This window comes from Phocoena phocoena, chromosome 10 (genome assembly GCF_963924675.1).
Source record: "Phocoena phocoena chromosome 10, mPhoPho1.1, whole genome shotgun sequence".
In the NCBI taxonomy this organism is placed as follows: Eukaryota; Metazoa; Chordata; class Mammalia; order Artiodactyla; family Phocoenidae; genus Phocoena; species Phocoena phocoena.
The window spans coordinates 82,788,039-82,805,983 of record NC_089228.1 but is presented as its reverse complement, the minus strand read 5'-3'; the positions used below and the strand labels follow the sequence as shown (position 1 = coordinate 82,805,983).

Genomic DNA, 17,945 nt, shown 5'->3' with positions numbered 1-17,945 from the left:
GTCCCGTGCTGTAAGGATCTCCGGCTCTGCTGCTGCCAGTGGGTGGCTGGAGGGGCCAAAGTCATGGGCGTCTCAGGGACTGGTGGCTGGGGCCCCAGGACCCACTTCTGCTGCTGCCTAGTTACCTGGGGCCCTGGGCACTGCTGAGGCTGGAAGGCTGGATTCCTGTGTCCTGTTGAAGCTGCTACTGGGTGTTCTGGGGCTTCCAGCTCAGTGGCTGCAGGTGGAGAACAGGATCGCAGGCTCCTCCTCTGCTCTTCCCTCGGTTCAGCCTCGTCTCTGTGTCCCAGTCCACCCACCTTTCCATGCACACTGGGTGGGATTCTCCGGAGTCCTGGTGTGTTGGGCAGAGTCACCTGTGGTGTGTCGTGGATGTTTACTGGTTGCGGATGGAAGGGGGGAGAGACAAAGGCAGCTTTTCACTCCTCCGTGTGGCTGATGTGACTGATGTGTCTCCTGCAGGTCGCAGTTTTATGTCCAGAATCTGCCGATTCTGTTCAGCTGGAAGCCTGGCTCAGCTGCAGCCTGTGGGGCCCTGGGGAGCCTCCCCTGACACCTGACCACGAACTCCTGGGTCAACATCAGTGCCAGAAATTAGATCTGAGTCCAGGACCACAGGGCTTTTAAATTCAGGTTGAAAAGTGGCTGGAGGGATCCAGACAGCATGTCCCTGTCTATTATTAGGTCCACGGAGGGGAAGAAGAGGCAGGACACTGGGGTGTCCTGGGCTCTCGGGACTGGGGAGGAGCGGAGAGGAACCTCGAGGCTTCAAACGGTGGCGGATTTCATGCCTGGACAGGAGGGGCCATGCTTGGTGTCCTTGGGTTCGGTGTTGGGATGCCTGGGTCCTGTAGGTCTGGGGAGGGGGGAGGTCATTTTTGTGTCTCAGGGAAATGTTAGGGGGATCCCCGGGCCCAGACTCATGGCTGATCTCCTTGTCCCACTGCGGTCTCCAGGCTCCACTCCATGTCCTGTCCTCTGCTCTCCTGTCCTCTGTTCTCCACCTCCACAAGCTGGGCAGGTCTTTTTCCAAAGGTCCTTAGCCAGTCTTTTTGGCACAGTGGTCACCGCTGTCTTAGCTCACAGGGAGACGATGTCCAGGTAGCCCCGGGCTGTGAGCTGGGATGGACTCTCCCTTCCTTGAGTCTCCCTGCTGCCCCCCAGCACCATGTGTGTGTGGGGTGGAGTGAGGACTGGGGGTCAGTTTATTTCTCTGGAAGAGAGGAATTCCTTTAACCACCTCCCCTCTCTCCTTTTCTCTTTTCTCTTTCTTCTAGGAGTATTTGAGTTATACCATACCTGTAAGGACAGGAAAACACCGAAAACATAAGCATAGTTTACCAGCAAAATAGAGAGCTGACACCTGTGTACTTATCATCCAGGTGAAAAACAGAGCCTCTACCAGCGCCCAGGCCAGAAGCCCCTGAGCCTGTCCCCACACAGACCCCACCCTCCCCGCCTACGTGTCCACTGAGTGAGCCGCCCTGCCCCTCTCCTCTCTCGTTCCTCCCCCTCCACTCCAGTTGGCCTCCATCCCCTAATGTCACTGTTTCCTTCCTCTCCTCACTTCTCCAGGAGCCTCCCCATCTTCATAGGCAGATATCTGAGGGGCTCTCCTCCCCCTCCCCCTCCCCCTGCCCCCCTTCTACCTCATTCTAGGGCTGGAGGTTCCAGAGTTGATTCCCTAGAGGAAGAGTCTATAACCCTGTCAGCAGCTGCAAGAAGTGACAAGGACTTGGGGTTCAAAGTCCTACCCGTGGAGACTGAGGACACCCAGTATGTTTGTGGGGTCCACCCTGGACTTGGGAACCAGCTGTTAATGGCCTTGAAATCAGATCCTCCCTGAGGCCTTAGTCCTTGGTGGTTTGATGGGGAGAAAAAGGTCCCTGTCAGCATGTATTCTGAGTAACAGTTCAGACTTTGAACTTGACACGGGATGAACTCCAACTTCTGTGCGCAGCACTGACCCACTGCTAGGAGCCCAAGGAAACCCTGGGCAGGTCTTTTGTAAGGGGGTCAAAGGGGAGCTCAGGTCTCCTGTCATCAGCGACTGTGGCCACACGGGGGCGCCACCACTCCGCCCTCTCCTATTCAGCACAGGGAAGGGAGAGGATGGGCTGTGGTCTGAGTCCGACAGAGATGGCTGCCCTGGAGGCTGGTCAGCAATCAGGGGATGAAGATGCTGCCTGAGCAGCTCTGGGGTCGGGCTCGGGGATGCGGCGGGGATTAGAGGGGAGGAGAGCCTTGGAGCCCTGCCTTGTGTCTGAGGTTTCCATCTTTCCTCTCCACAACCCATCTCTCCAGCTCATTGATGAAAACACTCTGGAAAACTCAAAGTCGATTATTATTTCACTCCCTGTTCGTTTCTGGCAGATATTCTTTTTTTTTCTCATTTTAGTGTAGTTTGAGATTCACAAAAACAGTAGCAGAGTTAGTAGAGAGTTCCTGTAAATCCCACGCTCAGTCTCCCTGTGGTAATATCGGATATCACCATCATACATTTGTCACAGCTAATGAAACAATATTGATACATTATTACTAAATGCCAGAATTTGTTTGTACTTCATTCGTTTTTCCTTTTCCTGATCTACGATCCTATCAAAGACACATTGTGCTAAGTCCCAATCATGTCTCCTTCAGGCTCCTGTGGCTGTGACAGTCTCTCAGAGGTCCCTTGTGTTTGATGACCTTGATGTTTTCGAGTATTGCTCAGGGATACTGTAGAATGTCCCTCTATTCAAGTTGGTTGACTGGGGCAAAGTATTTTGGGGAAGAAGACCACAGAGATGAAGTGACATTCTCCACACAACAAGGGTGTATACTCTCCACTTGATTATCAGTAATAAGTTCACCTTATCACCCAGCTAAGGTACATTTCCCAGGTGTCTCCTTGTGAACTTTTATTTTTACTTCCCAACTTTCCGTACCGTAGCCTTTAGAAGGAAGTCACTACGTGCAGCCCACACTTGAGGGGCGCTCTGCTATAAACTTTGGTGTGCCGCGGTTTGTGCATATATAAGTTTTCAGATGAGTTGCATGAGGACTAGAGCGCTGAGTAGACTAGATGGAGGGTCTATGTGCAGCTTTATAAGAAACTGCTGACCATCATTTCTAGGGGCTGTGCTGCTTCGTATTCCTGCCCCAGTGACTGAGGGTTTCTGTCGCTCCACATCCTGGACAGCACTTGGTATCACCAGTTCTTGGATTCTAGCTATTCTAATAGGTGTGATGATGCATCATTTTTTAAAATTTACATTTCCTAAAAATATATGATGTTGAGCATCTTTTCATATGCAGTTCCATTGATAGATCTTCTTGAAGAGGTGTCTGTTCAGTCTTTCCTTCATTTTTAAATTGTTTCCATATTATTGAGTTTAAGCATTCTATGTGTATTCTAAAACAAGTCCTTCATCAGATATGTGAATTTGCAAATAATTTCTCCCAGTCTGTGGCCTGAGCTCTTTCACTGACATAACAGTATTCATTAATGCATAGATATATTTGGGGAGAAGGAAAATGAGAAATTGCCAACCGCAGTGGTTTCCAAGTAGAGGACTTGGGCAAATGGGGGACGAGAGGGAGAACATGAATTATTTATTTTGTATACCCTTGAGTACCTTTTCAGTCCCCTTCTGTGTAGGTAAATATGCTTTCAAAAATTACATTAAAATCCCTTGCACTTGTAAAACACCTGACAGATCCTCTTCAGATCGTGCATTAGGAAACACATTCTCTACTTTGGCACCCAAAGTCTTTTAACTGAGCTATTCTGCCACAGAAATTCCATTACTGGAAAAGATGGGCTGGATTGTTGGGAGAATTCTGCTCACTGAAAATAGCTGAAAATGCCATGTAAAATACAAAAACTATCTTAGAAGCATCAAAGAGGTGACAAGGTCCTAATAAGTGACCACACTGAAAAAAGAAGGGAAAAATCCTGCTTGGCCTCCAAAGAAAACACGGTCCTGAGAAAAGGAGAAAAGGCTGTGTGAGTTCACTGCCCAGAGCTCAGGCACAGAGCCGGGCACGTCCAGCTCTGTGCCCACAGCTCTTCACTTTTTCTGCCCACTTGCCTTCCTTTTAAAAATTTAAACAAAGCTTTTAAATTCTTATCATGATGTATATGTGTAACGTATAATATAGGATATAATGTATGTTCACTGTAAAGCAAGTAATAAAGTGTCGAAAGTGATAAATGACAAAGTAAAAAGAATGTAATCCTCACATCTGCAGATATTTTGTTGCATTTTTCTTTCGTTTCTTATACATCCTCCTGTTGTTGCCCAAGAGCTGGAAATTTCTCTAAGCTGAACAGCCCAGACCTCAGTGGCCCCCACCCTGTACTCTCCAGACGCCATTTCTCAGTCAGCTCACTCTCACACCCCTGAGAGGGCGATTTCTCATTTCTTCCTTTTCCCTCAGACCCCGCCACTCATCCCTCACTCCCTGTTATTAATGATGAGCTTTTTTTTTTTTCACTCAGAAAAAAAAAAGCACTCGGGTGAGAATTACATCCTCCTCCTCCACTATTCCCACATTTGCAGCTGTATCTCACCTTCCCACCAGTGATGATGGATGGTCCCCTCCTGTCTGAGGCTGCCCCTCAGCGTGGGTATAGGATCCAACAACATCCTCCCTTGTGTCATCAGTTTCCCACTCTCTACTGCTCCTTCATCCCTGCCTACAAACATTCTGCAATTCCTCCCATTAAAATGAATCAAACAAAAATAAATAAATCAAAACAAAATTCTCCCATAAACATCCACCACTCTGTGTACAGTTTCCTCCCAACTACTGCTCCATTTCTATGACTCTTCTTAACAGAACAATTCCTAAGGCCAAAGGCCATTCTCTCATCTACTAGGTCGTCTTTTTGTTTTTAGCTAATGGATATGTGCACATAGTTTTAAAAAGTAAAATACTTCTATAAGACTTGATATCTGGACCGATGTCCCCAATCTTCCATGTCCCCCGTCTCTTGAATCTCAGAGACAAGCTCTTTTAGTTCTTAAGCTGGTTCTCTAATTGTTTCTTCTATGTCTCTAAAATGCATGCCTTTAATACTCCTTTGCTTTCAGTTTTATGTATCATCTTTAGTTAGTTGGTTTTTCTTTCACACACCCCTGTCTTCCCAAAATAGTTATAATTATACATCTGTCAGTTTTGTAATTTTGATTAGCTTGCTGTGCAATATTTGCCTTATGATGATGACGGAAATGCTAGTCACAAGTGAGCATTTAGTAGACTGTGATTACTTTTCTTGAATGGATATTTAAGATTTCGCTGGAATAAATAATGTCTTACTTTGGTTGTACTGATTTTTTTTTTTTTTTTTAGTTTATTTGCCTGCTTTGGGTCTTCATTGCTGCATGCGGGCTTTCTCTAATTGCAGCGAGTGCGGCTACAACTTGTTGCTGTGCGCGGGCTTATTGTGGTGGCTTCTCTTGTTGTGGAGCATGGGCTCTAGGTGCGCGGGCTTCAGTGGTTGCAGCAGGCGGGCTCAGTAGTTGTGGCTCACGGGCTCTAGAGCACAGGCTCAGTAGTAGTGCCACAAGGGCTTAGTTGCTCCACAGCACGTTCGATCTTCCCAGACCAGCGCTCAAACCCTTGTCCCCTGAACTGGCAGGCAGATTCTTAACCACCTCACCACCAGGGAAGCCCCATATTATACTCATTTTATATCATTCTAAAACTCTGTGCAGAATCTAAGTCTTTCTGAATGCATTCAAGCACATTGGATATTCCACCAACTTCACCTCTTTGCACAGACTCTCCTACAGCCCTCTGTGCTGCCACACGGAGACTGGTTCCCTGCACACTTGGGGCAGGGCTGACGTCCCGGATCTCCTTCTCCTCATTCTGGGCAGCCCTCTGCCTCTCTCTCCTACTGTATAATTTTACAAGGCTGCCCTGTTGCCTGGATCCCATGTTTCCCTGCTGTTGGTTTTCTCCATCATTTCCCCCGCACTTTGTCTAACAGTATGCTGAAGAAGGGAACGTGGAAAGGAAAACATTGTAACTCTGAAATGTCTTAGGCTACCCTAGGACTTACTGTCATCTTGACTCAATATAGAACTCTGTGTTGGAAATACTGATTTTTTTCCTTAGAATTCGGAAGGCATTGCTTCACTGTCTTCTAGCCTCCAGGCCCATGTTTTTTGCCTCTTAAAGTTTTCAAGGTCTCTCTTCTTTTCCATCCTTTCTGCAATTTCACTGTGATGTTTCTTAGTGTCGGTCTGTTTTCATCCACTGCAGTAAGAGTTTGCTTAGGCCATTTCAGATGTAAATTTTTGTCTGTAAACTCCGAGAGGTTTTCTTGAAAAATTTTTTTATTATTTCCTACTCTCCCTTATTTTTGAAACTTGTATTGCTTACTCGCTGGAATCTCTTGATTGATAGAGGAATATTCTTATAGGTCTTCTCTCCTCCTTGCCATTACTTTTCTATTCCTATTACTTACTGTGAGTATGACTGTAATTTTTCAATTCATCTACTGAATTATACACTTCTATGACATTATTTTTAATTTCAAAGAGCCCTTTTTGGTTCTATGATTTTATATAATTGTATAGAATTCTGTTTTTGTTTAATATGCAATATATCTTTTACATCTTTCAAATATTATTGCTAACAGTGGTAGGGGAGCTGTCAGGTCTCTTGGTTATCTACTTTCATAATATCATGAACTTCTTCCTCACAGCACTTAGCTCAGTAGTGCTTTACATTTATCTTTGTCATTTCTGTCCACCTCCCTCACCACAGTGCCTGTCACACATCACCCAGGTCCCAACTGTTGTTCTTCATTTTTTCTCCAGTGTCTCCAGATCCTGATTGAAGGTGGCCTTGAGATATACACTCCTTAACCTCTCTGAGTCTCCACTTCTGTGTCTCCTCTCTCTGAGTCTCTCTCTCTGTACAAAGTGATCACATGTTGGGTGCCTGATGGGTTTGCTTTTTTTTAAATTAATTAATTAATTTATTTATTGGCTGCACCAGGTCTTCATTGTGGCATGCGGGATCTAGTTCCCTGACCAGGGATCGAACCTGGGCCCCCTGCATTGGGAGCTCGGAGTCTTAGCCTCTGGACCACCAGGGAAGTCCCCTCGTGGGTTTGCTTTGAGGAATAAATTTGACCCACTATGTAAATCACATGGCATTATTGCTTTAATTCTTATTAAGTGTTCCTCTATTCATAGTTACCATCATTGCAATGACTATAGCATTTAGCTTGTTTCCATTCTTTGCTTTTATAAACCACAATTCAAGAACATCCTTGAATATATATTTTTGAGAACATGTGTGATTATCTTCGCAGGATATATTTCTGAAAGAGAAATTTCTATGTCATAATGTAAACATATTGAAGGCAACCCACCTACACTGTTGGTGGGAATGTAAATCAGTACATCCACTAGGGAGAACAGTATGGAGGTTGATTAAAAAAGTAAACATACAAGTACCATGTGACCCAGCAATCCCAATCCTGGGGAGATCCGGAGAAAACCGTGGTTTTAAGAGACACGGGCACCCCAACGATCATGGCAGCACTATGTACAATAGCCAAGACATGGAAGCAACCTAAGTGTATAAGGACAGATGAATGCATAATGAAGATAGGATACATATACACAATGGAATATTACTCAGCCATAAAAAGGATGAAATAATCCATTTCCAGCCACAAGGAAGGAAGCGAAACAGGAAAAGACAGGTCTCCTATGATATCACTTACAGGTGGAATCTAAAAATGGATACAAATGAACTTCTTTACAAAAGAGAAACAGCCTCACAGACCTAGAAAAGAAACTTATGGTTACCAAAAGGGAAAGGTGGTGGGCAGGGGAAAATGAGCAGGTTGAGATGAACATATACACACTACTATTTATAAAATAATCAACAAGGACCCACTTTATAGCACATGGAACCCTACTCAACACTCTATAATAACCTATATGGGAAGAGAACCCAAAAAAGGACATATATATGTCTATGCATAAGTGAGTCAAGTAAAATGTACAGCTGAATCACTTTGCTGTACAGCAGAAATTAACACAACATGGTAAATCAACGATACCTCATTAAGAAAAGCTTTAAAAATAAATAAAAATTCCTTTGTTTCCTAAATCATCCTTAAATCCACTTTTTTTTTTTTGGCCATGCCCCACAGCATGTGGGATCTTAGTTCCCTGAACAGGGATTGAACCCTTGAACCCAGACCATGGCAGTGACAGCTCTGAGTCCTAACCACTGGACGGCCAGGGAACTCCCTTAAATCCACATTTTAAAAGTACCTTCTAAGTACCTTCTAAGATGACATGGGAAGTACCCATCAAGCCCTTCTGCTACATTCCAAAGTACTATGTCCCAAGGAAAATAATTTGTGTGACCTGAACTACCCTCTTCTTCATGGAATACAATGTTTACTTGAAAGAATGAATGACACTGGAAGATCTATATAACTTAGTGAAGCAACGTATTAGTTTTTTTAAATCTTACCTTAGTACAAGAGACATTCAATGCGCAAAATAGGGTTATGGAGTTTAACGTAACAGAATAGAAAATAGTTAATAATATTGTTTCCGGTCCACTTCGAAAATAACCTTTGAGAAACTACCACTTGTGTAGTTTTCGTTTTGTATCAAAGACTAACATCCATGACTGTCTGAAAAGGTTTTTAAAAATACTACTCCTACATATGTGTGGGCCTTTTTACCATAGACTTCCATCAAAATAACACATTCATTGAAGAAGCAAACATGAACATCCAGGGGTCTTCTAATGAGACAGACAAGAAAGAGAGAGACTTGCAAAAATATAAAAATCTGAAAAGCTCCACTTTTCCCACTACCATGTTTATTTTGAGAAGTCGTTATTTTTCATATTAAATTATGGGTTATTAATATTATTCTAAGTAAATTAATTTTAAAATTTTAAACTCTATTACTTATACTTTGGAAAGTACCGATAGAAGTATCCACATAAAATTATCTGTGGGGTCGTCGCTGGTTTGTAAGACTGTGTAAATATTCTGACCACAATGTTGTGAAAATCGCTGACTACACAGTCCCTGGGCCAGGACTCAGGGAGACACTGTGACAAAGAGCTCTCGGTGCAGGAGGGGCGGGATCAGGCAAAGTCCCAGGTCCCGGGACGGGCTGGCTCTCAGGCTTTCAGGGTGTCAGGCGGTCTCTGGGGCGGGGACGCTCCGTGGTGGGGATTCCCAGCCTCCCGGAGTTTCACTTTCTCTCTCACAACCTGTGTCGGGCCCTCCTGCCTGGATACTCGTGACGCGTCGCCACTTCTCACTCCCATTGCGTGTCCGGTTTCTGAAGAAGCCAATCAGCGTCCCCGCGGTTCCCGGTTATAAAGTCTCCACCGACCAGCCTCACGCAGTTTCTCCTCAGACGCCGAGGACGCAGGTCATGCCGCTGCGAACCCTCCTCCTGCTTCTCACGGGGGCCCTGGCTCTGACCGAGACCTGGGCGGGTGAGTGCGGGGTCGGGAGGGAACGGCCTCTGCGGGGAGGAGCGAGGAGACCCCGGGGGTCGGGGGTCGGGGGTCAGGACTCCCAGGGTAGGAGCCACGCTGCCGCCCCCGGCCCAGACCCGCCCCCTCACCCCGGTCCCAGCCTGTCCCTCCCTTGCTTCCCGCCCCCTCTTCTCTCCCCCCGAGGTGCCGGCCCTTCTCCGACCTCCACACCTTTTCCGTCTCACGAGTCCCTCGCCCCCTCCCCCCTGCCGGCCCCGTCACCTCGGACCCGGGGACCCGCGCCGGGAGGAGGGTCGGACCGGGTCTCACCGCTCCCCGCCCCCAGGCTCCCACTCCCTGAGGTATTTCTACACCGGGGTGTCCCGGCCCGGCCGCGGGGAGCCCCGCTTCATCATCGTCGGCTACGTGGACGACACGCAGTTCGTGCGGTTCGAAAGCGACGCCCCGAATCCGAGGATGGAGCCGCGGGCGCCGTGGATGGAGCAGGAGGGGCCGGAGTACTGGGATCGGGAGACGCGGATCTCCAAGGACACCGCACAGTTTTACCGAGAGGGCCTGAACACCCTGCGCGGCTACTACAACCAGAGCGAGGCCGGTGAGCGACGCGGGCCCGGGTCCGGGTCACGACTCTCATCCCCAGGGACGGGCCGGCGTCGCCCCGAGTCTCCGGGTCCGAGGGTCACCCCAACATTGCGGGACCCGCCCGGCCCCCCGACTCGGGAGGAAACGGCGGGACTTTACCCGGTTTCATTTTCGGTTTGGGTTTAATCGCTGCGGCTGGGCGGGACGGGGTCAGGGTCTCACACCATCCAGGAGATGGTCGGCTGCGACGTGGGGCCGGACGGTCGCCTCCTCCGCGGGTACAGACAGCACGCCTACGACGGCGCCGATTACATCGCCCTGAACGAGGACCTGAGCTCCTGGACCGCGGCCGACGCGGCGGCTCAGATCACCAAGGGCAAGTGGGAGAGGGCCGGTGCTGCGGAGCACTACAGGAACTACGTGCAGGGCAGGTGTGTGGAGGGGCTCCTCAGATACCTGGAGAACGGGAAGGACACGCTGCAGCGCGCAGGTACGAGGGGCCGCGGGGCCTCCCTGGTGTCCCCTCGGGCTGGAGCTGGCTTCCCACAAGGGGAGGAAATGGGGTCCCTGTGGGAACACCGCCCCAACTTCTTGTCGGGAGAGGGAGGAATCCGCCCAGGTTTTCGTATTCTGTACGAGACGGTGGCTGGCCGGTGGCCTCACTTCTCTGAAAGACAGTGAAGGAATCCAGTCTCGTTGGGGAAGAAGCAGGAAACCATCCCTGAAATAACTGACCAGCGGTGCCCTTTGACCCTGACCCCCATCTTGTGAACCATGACTTTCTTTCTCAAGCCTGTTCTCAGCCTAAGAACATCTTAGGAGGCCTGACTCAAGCTTTTCTGAGTCATTCAGCCTCCACCAAAGTCAGGACCATTGCTCTGTATTCTCCCCTTTACATGGAGCCTCCTACCTTGGCTTTCATCCTTATTCTAGAACTTGCCAAGGACTGGGAGATCTTCGCAGACCCCGGAGTCCAAGCTGGTGTCTGGTGTTTGTGCTGCTTCTTTTCAAACCTGTTGTACTGTTCATTCTCAGGATGGTCACGTGATGCTGGTTCAGTGGCCCATGAAGGTAACACTAAGTGTGAATTTTCTGATTCTTCCTCCTCAGACCCTCCAAAGACACACGTGACCCACCATCCCATCTCTGACCGTGAGGCCACCCTGAGGTGCTGGGCCCTGGGCTTCTACCCTGAGGAGATCTCACTGACCTGGCAGCGTGATGGGGAGGATCAGACCCAGGACATGGAGCTTGTGGAGACCAGGCCTTCAGGGGACAGAACCTTCCAGAAGTGGGCGGCCCTGGTGGTGCCTTCTGGAGAGGAGCAGAGATACACATGCCATGTGCAGCATGAGGGGCTTCAGAAGCCCCTCACCGTGAGATGGGGTAAGGAGGGACATGTGGGGTGGAGCTTCCTCTCAGATAAAGCAGGAGCCCTTCTGGACACGTTCAGCAAGGTCGGGATTCAGGCCTGAGGTCAGGGCCCCTTCCCTTTCCTCCACAGAACCTCCTCAGCCCACCGTCCCCATCATGGGCCTCATTGTTGCCCTGGTTCTCTTGGTGGTCACTGGAGCCGTGGTGGCTGGAGCTGTGATCTGGAGGAAGAAGCACTCAGGTAGGGAAGGGGGTAGGGATCTGAGTTTTCTTGTGTCACTGGGGGGGGTTCAAGCCCAGGTAGAAGCTTGCCTGCGTGTGTATTGGGCAGCACCATTCAGAGACATTGCTTGCCAATCTGGAGACTGACACTTATCCTTTTGTAAAGCACGTGTGGAAATGAAAGACAGGTTTTTTCACCTTCATGATTCCAGTTGGGGACCAGGTTACCATCACTTGAAGGTCAGAGAGGGAATGTTCCTGCTGAGGATGGACCCCCAGGAGGGAAGAAGTTGATCCAGTCCCCGCACATCTCCTTTCTTCGTGTTCCTGATCCTATCATGGGTTTTGGTCAACAGTTCTGGAAAGTTCTGTGCGGTCCAGGACTAGGGGGTTCCTCTAGGATCTCAACTCAGTCTTCTCCCTGGCCTCTCACGTGAGCTTTTCTTCTTACAGGTGAGAAAGGAGGGAGCTACGCCCAGGCTGCAAGTAAGTGTGCAGGGGCTGTGATTCCTGAGACCCTTGTGAGGGTGCAGACAGGAGGCTATGGGGCCTCACCCTCCTAAAGTTCCTTCTCTAGTTTCTCTCCTGTGGGTTCTGACCACGTCCTGGTTTTGTTCTCCCCCAGGCAGTGACAGTGCCCAGGGCTCTGATGTGTCTCTCACGGATCCTAAAGGTGAGACCCTGCAGGACCTAGATTGGGAGAGGTGTTGGGGCGGAGGGGATGCCCCGGGTGGTGGGGGTCCTTGAATGGGACATTTGAGCATGTGGGGGGCTGTTGGGAAGGTCAGCACTTACATGACTGACCTGCATTTGTTCATGATTATTTTCTTTCACAGTGTGAGGCAGCAGCCTCGTGGGACTGGGTGATGCACGGTCCCACTTTGTGGCTTCAGATCCCGTGACTCCTCTTTCTGCAGCTGCATCTGAATGTGTCTGTGTTCCTCGTAGCCTAATGTGAGGAGGTGGGGAGACTGGCCCACCCCTGCCCACCACGACCCCTCCCCACCCTGACCTGTGTTCTCTTCCCTGATCCACTTGCCTGTTCCAGCAGAGGCAGGGCTGGGCCACCTCCATCCCTGTCTTAACTTCGTGGTGCACTGAATAATAATGTCTTAACTTGCCTGTTGGAAATAAAATCTGTATATGAATTTTGTTTTTTCTAATTCCTGCCATGAGGCGTTGATGGGATAATAAAGGAAAGGATTCTTAAAGTTTGAGAGAGAAAATAAATGGAAGCACTGAGAACCTTCCAGAATCTGTGTGCTTGCTGTGCTCTGTCTGATGCAGGTGGGACAGGAGGAGGCGATGAGGAGCTGAGCGTGGATGTGGCCTGTGCCCACTCCGTGCTCACTGCATCGTGGGCTTTGATGGGGTCACTGCTCTGCCAGGTCATCTGCTCTGTTCCTTTGTCCTCGTCACTTCAGTAGAACCTTGTCCCACCAGGACCTGTGATCTCAGAGGCTCAGAAATCAGCTGGGCCTCGTACTGTCTCCAGGACTGTGGGCAGCAAGGGCTTCCTGTAACCAGGTAGCCTTGGCTCGGGCCTTGCTCCCATCCTCGGACCATGTCTTTATCGTGCGTGTTTATATTTTGCTTATTTAGTTGTTGCCGTTGGAATAATGACTGTTGTTTTTCATGTGCAGAGTTTGGTCTCATTCTTCTCTGGGTGTCCCCATCTCTGACAGCAGCCGGAGTCATTTTGCCTGTCTTGTCCCCACAAGTCCAAGGGGGCCCTGCACACAGGATTCTCAGTAGTATCAAGAGAGCAATTTTCAGCCTCATCCAGCTCTTGCCTGTCCTCTAGAGATGTCTGCTGGGGTCTTCTTTCCAACTTTTACCCTTTTTTTTTTTTTTTTCCCCCCATGTTTTAAAAGGAACCAGATTCTGGAATTAGCAAACAGAAGGGACCCAATAGTCTCTCATCTTGATTTAATTCTTGCTGGCTTTCTCTCTCCTCTGCAGCCTGGCCCCTCTTCTGCCCTTAGATCTTCTAAGCCTAGTGCTGACTCCAATCCAAACTGATGGATTTAGAAAGCAGAGTCTAATAGAGTCAGGGTACGTTGGAATATTAGACGCAAAAGTGCAGGATATTCTTTTCTGAAGCGAGAAGGAGCATGGTGTGTGGTGTGCAGACTGATTGGTGTGGGAGGGAGGGGAGATCAGCCCTTGTGAGAAAAGTACAGGCGGCATTGATGTCATTGCAAGTGGATGTTGGGCTGTAGCTGCCACAAGACAGCATGTGGCCTGAGGTCACGATAATAAAGACTGTCTCTAGAATAGGGAGGTGCTCTACACTGATCATTCATTCAATAGATATTTTTGTGTGCCAGGTACATGACACACTATTTTTGCCTCTAGGAAACCTCAGGGAACTAACAACAGACAAAACTTGTCTTCCGTGTGGAGTATATGCTCTGGGGAAAGGGCAGAGTGTGCACTATGAAACTAGTAAGTGAGGGAAGTGTTTACATTAAAAGTTGGTGAGTGCTTTGAGGAAGGTCACCCAGCGTGTAAGTGTGTGGGGACAGGGATGATGTCTGTTTTACTAGGGTGGTCAGTGTGGGCCTGACTGAGAAGGTGACCTTTGAGTAGCGATGTGAAGGACATGAAGGTATGTCCACGAGGATGTCTGGGGCAAGTTCTCTCCAGGCAGGGGAGCCTCCAGTGCCAGTGCACTAGGGCAGGAGAGTGTCTGCGTGTTCAAGGAAGAGTGAGGAGACCATCGTGGCTGGAGGAGAGAGGAACTGAGATGAGATGCAGTGTCCGGACAGATCATATAGACCTAGACAATATTAGAAGGGTTTTGATTTTGTCTGAGTAAGATGCGGAGTTTACATGATGGTTTGAACAGAAGATTGACCTGGTGTGACTACTCTCTAGAAACATCTGGCTGCTGGGCAGAATCAGGAGGTGAAAGGGCAAGAGATTCCATAGAGGAAACTAGGAAATGGTGCAGTGTCCAGGCTGGAGATACTGGTGCTTGTCTGGGGTGTGAGCAGGGAAAGTAATAGTAACTGATTGGATTCTGGATATATTCTGAAAATGGCGTTTTACAGCAATTCCTAATGGATGAAATTTGGGTTATAAGAAAGCAGAATGAAGGAAGACCCCAAATTTTGAGATTTGCATGTAGACATGTGGGGCACCTTCCGCAGAAATGGGGAGACTCTGGAAGCAGCATATTTGAGGAAGCGGCAGCATTGGCATTCGGTTTAGGAAAGTACAAACTGAGTCTGGGGTTCAGGTGAGATGACTTGGCTGGAGAAACAGTTGGAGGAGGTGACACCCTATAAATGAGGTTTAAAGCTTTGTGAACAGATGAGGTCACCACGGGAGAATTGGCTACAGAAGAGGAGGGACAAGGACTGAACTCTGGACCCCCCAGCGCTATGCGATCTGATCAGACCACACACCCGAGCAGACCACACGGTTCTAAACACCGAGTCTAGACGGCAAAGAGACCAGGGGGTCCCGATCTTCCTGTGCACCACCTGCACACCTCAGGTGGAAGGGAGCGTGAGAATCTGCATTTTAAGCAAGTTTGGTGCTGGTGTTGCTGGTCTTCAGATCACACATTTAGTAGCAACAATGCAGACCAGGATTCCCACGTGGCTGTGCATCAGCCTCACCTGCAGGGCTTGTTCATACGGGATTCCTGGACCTCATGCCCACATTCTGAGACGGCGGGTCGGGGAAGAGGCTGAGTACTTTGTCAGAATCCCTACAAGCAGTCCTGAGGCTCAGGCAGATTGGGATCCACTGAGCTCAGGGATCAGAGAGTAATCAGGGTGGGGAGGGGTTTTAAATCCGCATTGAAATGTTTTTCCCTGGGAAAAAAAAGTCAGGACTTTTTGTGAGAGATACATGTTTTCTCTACCATGCAGTATAGCCAGGTGGAAAATTTAAGAAGCAGTTATCCACTCAGCATAAAGGAAAGCTCTTGAGTTGCTAATAGGGTAGACCTAAATTTTCTCCACACACACGAAAAAGGTGATTATGGGGCATGATACAGTTGTAAGCTAATGCTACGGTGGTAATTATTTTGCAATATTAAGTGTATCAAGTCAACAAGTTGTACACCATAAACTTACTCAATATTGTAGATCAATCATATCTCAATAAAGCAGCAGGGAAGAGTCTCTGAATCCCTGCTCTCTCAGAGTTTCGCTACCTGGTATTCTCATGTAATTCTTTATGGGCAAAAAAGGGTTTCAAATTGTTCTAACAGCTCTGAGACTACACAGCCAGGAGGAAAATCCACAATCCCACCCAGGTCGGGTCCCACAGAGGAACCCCTGCCCCTCCAGGTGAGCCCAGATGCCACTCTTCACAGCACTGTCAGCCCAGATGCTGGACAGCGCGCCCTGCGGCTCATCCTGCTGTCTCTGCTGCTCCTGACAACTGGATGACACTACTGCCGCCTCTGCCACATGTGCTAAAGCGTTCAGCACAGTTCCCGCCTCTCTGTGTCACCACGTCCTGAGTCAGAGTCCAGCATGGGGTCACCTGCCTGGTGGAGCCTCAGGCTGTTTCAACCTGCCAGAATGTTTAGAAGCAGGTTTTTCTCTCCTATGGAGGGAGGTGGTCTCTACCTCCTACCAAGATCTTTAAGTTTGAAATTCCCCTAACTTGGGAAGAGGGTACAGATTCTAGGGGTGGAGGTTGAAGGTGAGGAAGGGAAAAAGAATGACAAATTTCCATTTTTGCAGCAATGATCTAGATGAGAACTTGACCTGGTACATTGTAAGCAGTCAGGTTGGATGGATGAATAAGTAATAAATGACATCTTTCAACTTCTTCTGTGATGTTCTGTTATGGGGTCCAGCTTCTGTCTACTCCAGTTTATACTCAGATAAGCAGAGTGCATTTTTCAATAATGAAATGATTACTCAAAATGTCCTCTTCCTACATTTGTCTCTTTCTAAGCTTAAAAAAACAAGATCTATAAGTCTTCATGGGATCCATACATAAACACTGACATTTTATACTGTTTCATATTTCTTTGTACATGCACATCTTTCTGGGGAAAGTATCCATATCACTTATCAGTTTACATGTGATCCCCACAAAAATCTTTAAAAGTATCAATACTAGTTTAGACACCAAGTTACTCAATCTCTGGTCCATGAGGAACTAATGATCCAACTGTCTTAGCAGATCCAATGATGTGATATACATGCTAATCATTTTCTTGGCAATTACCAGTCTGGGTCAGGATAAAGGTAGAAGTTTACTTGCTTACACTCACTTTCAATGTCTGTATGTTTCTTATTTGAGCTGAGAGCAAACATTTCACAAACCAGCACTGGCTCACACAAGTGATAAAGAATCATTGGTTTGGGTGGACTTGTATTCTCGCACCTACCATGGTGCCAGATAAATAGCAGGAGTGAAAAAATAGGTCATGGAGACTCCATTCCCAGTACCGCGATAGAACTTGTTTTAAGGCTGCCTCTTCCAGTGAAATAATAAAGTATAAAAAGCTTACATAAGTACAGTATCAAGAGAATAACTGTTTAGGCCAAAATCTAAACGTGGGTAATAACCCAGAGGGAAAAGTTGTTTTTATCCTTAGGGCACCGTCCAAATCTGGAAAAATCTTACCTTTGGTTTTCTCAAGCTTATGAGCTGTAATTGGAAATGTCACCCAGAGAGCTCATATTGTTGTTTTTTGTTTGTTTGTTTGTTTGTTTTGCGGTAAGCGGGCCTCTCACCGCTATTGCCTGTTTTGTTGTGGAGCACAGGCTCCAGACGCGCAGGCCCAGCGGCCACGGCTCACGGGACCAGCCGCTCGGTGGCACATGGAATCCTCCCAGAGCGGGGCACGAACCCGTGTCGCCTGCATTGGCAGGCGGACTCTCAACCACTGCGCCACCAGGGAAGCCCCTCACATTGTTTTTTTTTTAATCTGTGAAGTAAAAGCTTTTAGTAAGAAAGGCTTAGTGGAATCCCCTGAAAAAGCCTCCCAAGCTCAGCTACGACACAACATTAAAAACAATATTGTGTCTTGGGATAATGAAAGAAGTTAACGTCATCCTCAAAGACTTAAAGGATGCAGGGGTGGTGGTCACATCACGTACCAGTTAACTCACCACTGTGGTTCTTGCGGAAACTGGAAGGATCGTTGTCAATGACAGTGAGACACCGCTAACTCTCAGCGCTGCTACCTGGCTTTTCATTTCCTACGTTTATGTTTCTACCTACAAAGTTCTCTCTTTTAAAAATCCCCAGTTACCTGGAAGATCGGGCCAGTTTTTGGGGAATATAATTTTGATCTG

The 17,945-nt window shown here is 48.1% G+C and overlaps 1 protein-coding gene across 1 annotated transcript; it reads left to right on the top strand.

Annotated features, from left to right (window-relative positions):
* The first annotated feature begins 9,345 nt into the window (after positions 1-9,345).
* On the top strand, positions 9,346-12,805 carry LOC136128750 (BOLA class I histocompatibility antigen, alpha chain BL3-7-like). The gene is made up of 8 exons (XM_065884591.1): positions 9,346-9,486; positions 9,815-10,084; positions 10,286-10,561; positions 11,182-11,457; positions 11,576-11,686; positions 12,121-12,153; positions 12,293-12,340; positions 12,504-12,805. Exons 1-8 carry the CDS (start codon positions 9,423-9,425, stop codon positions 12,506-12,508), a joined length of 1,083 nt encoding a protein of 360 aa, XP_065740663.1. The 5' UTR covers positions 9,346-9,422; the 3' UTR covers positions 12,509-12,805.
* Positions 12,806-17,945: the final 5,140 nt, after the last annotated feature.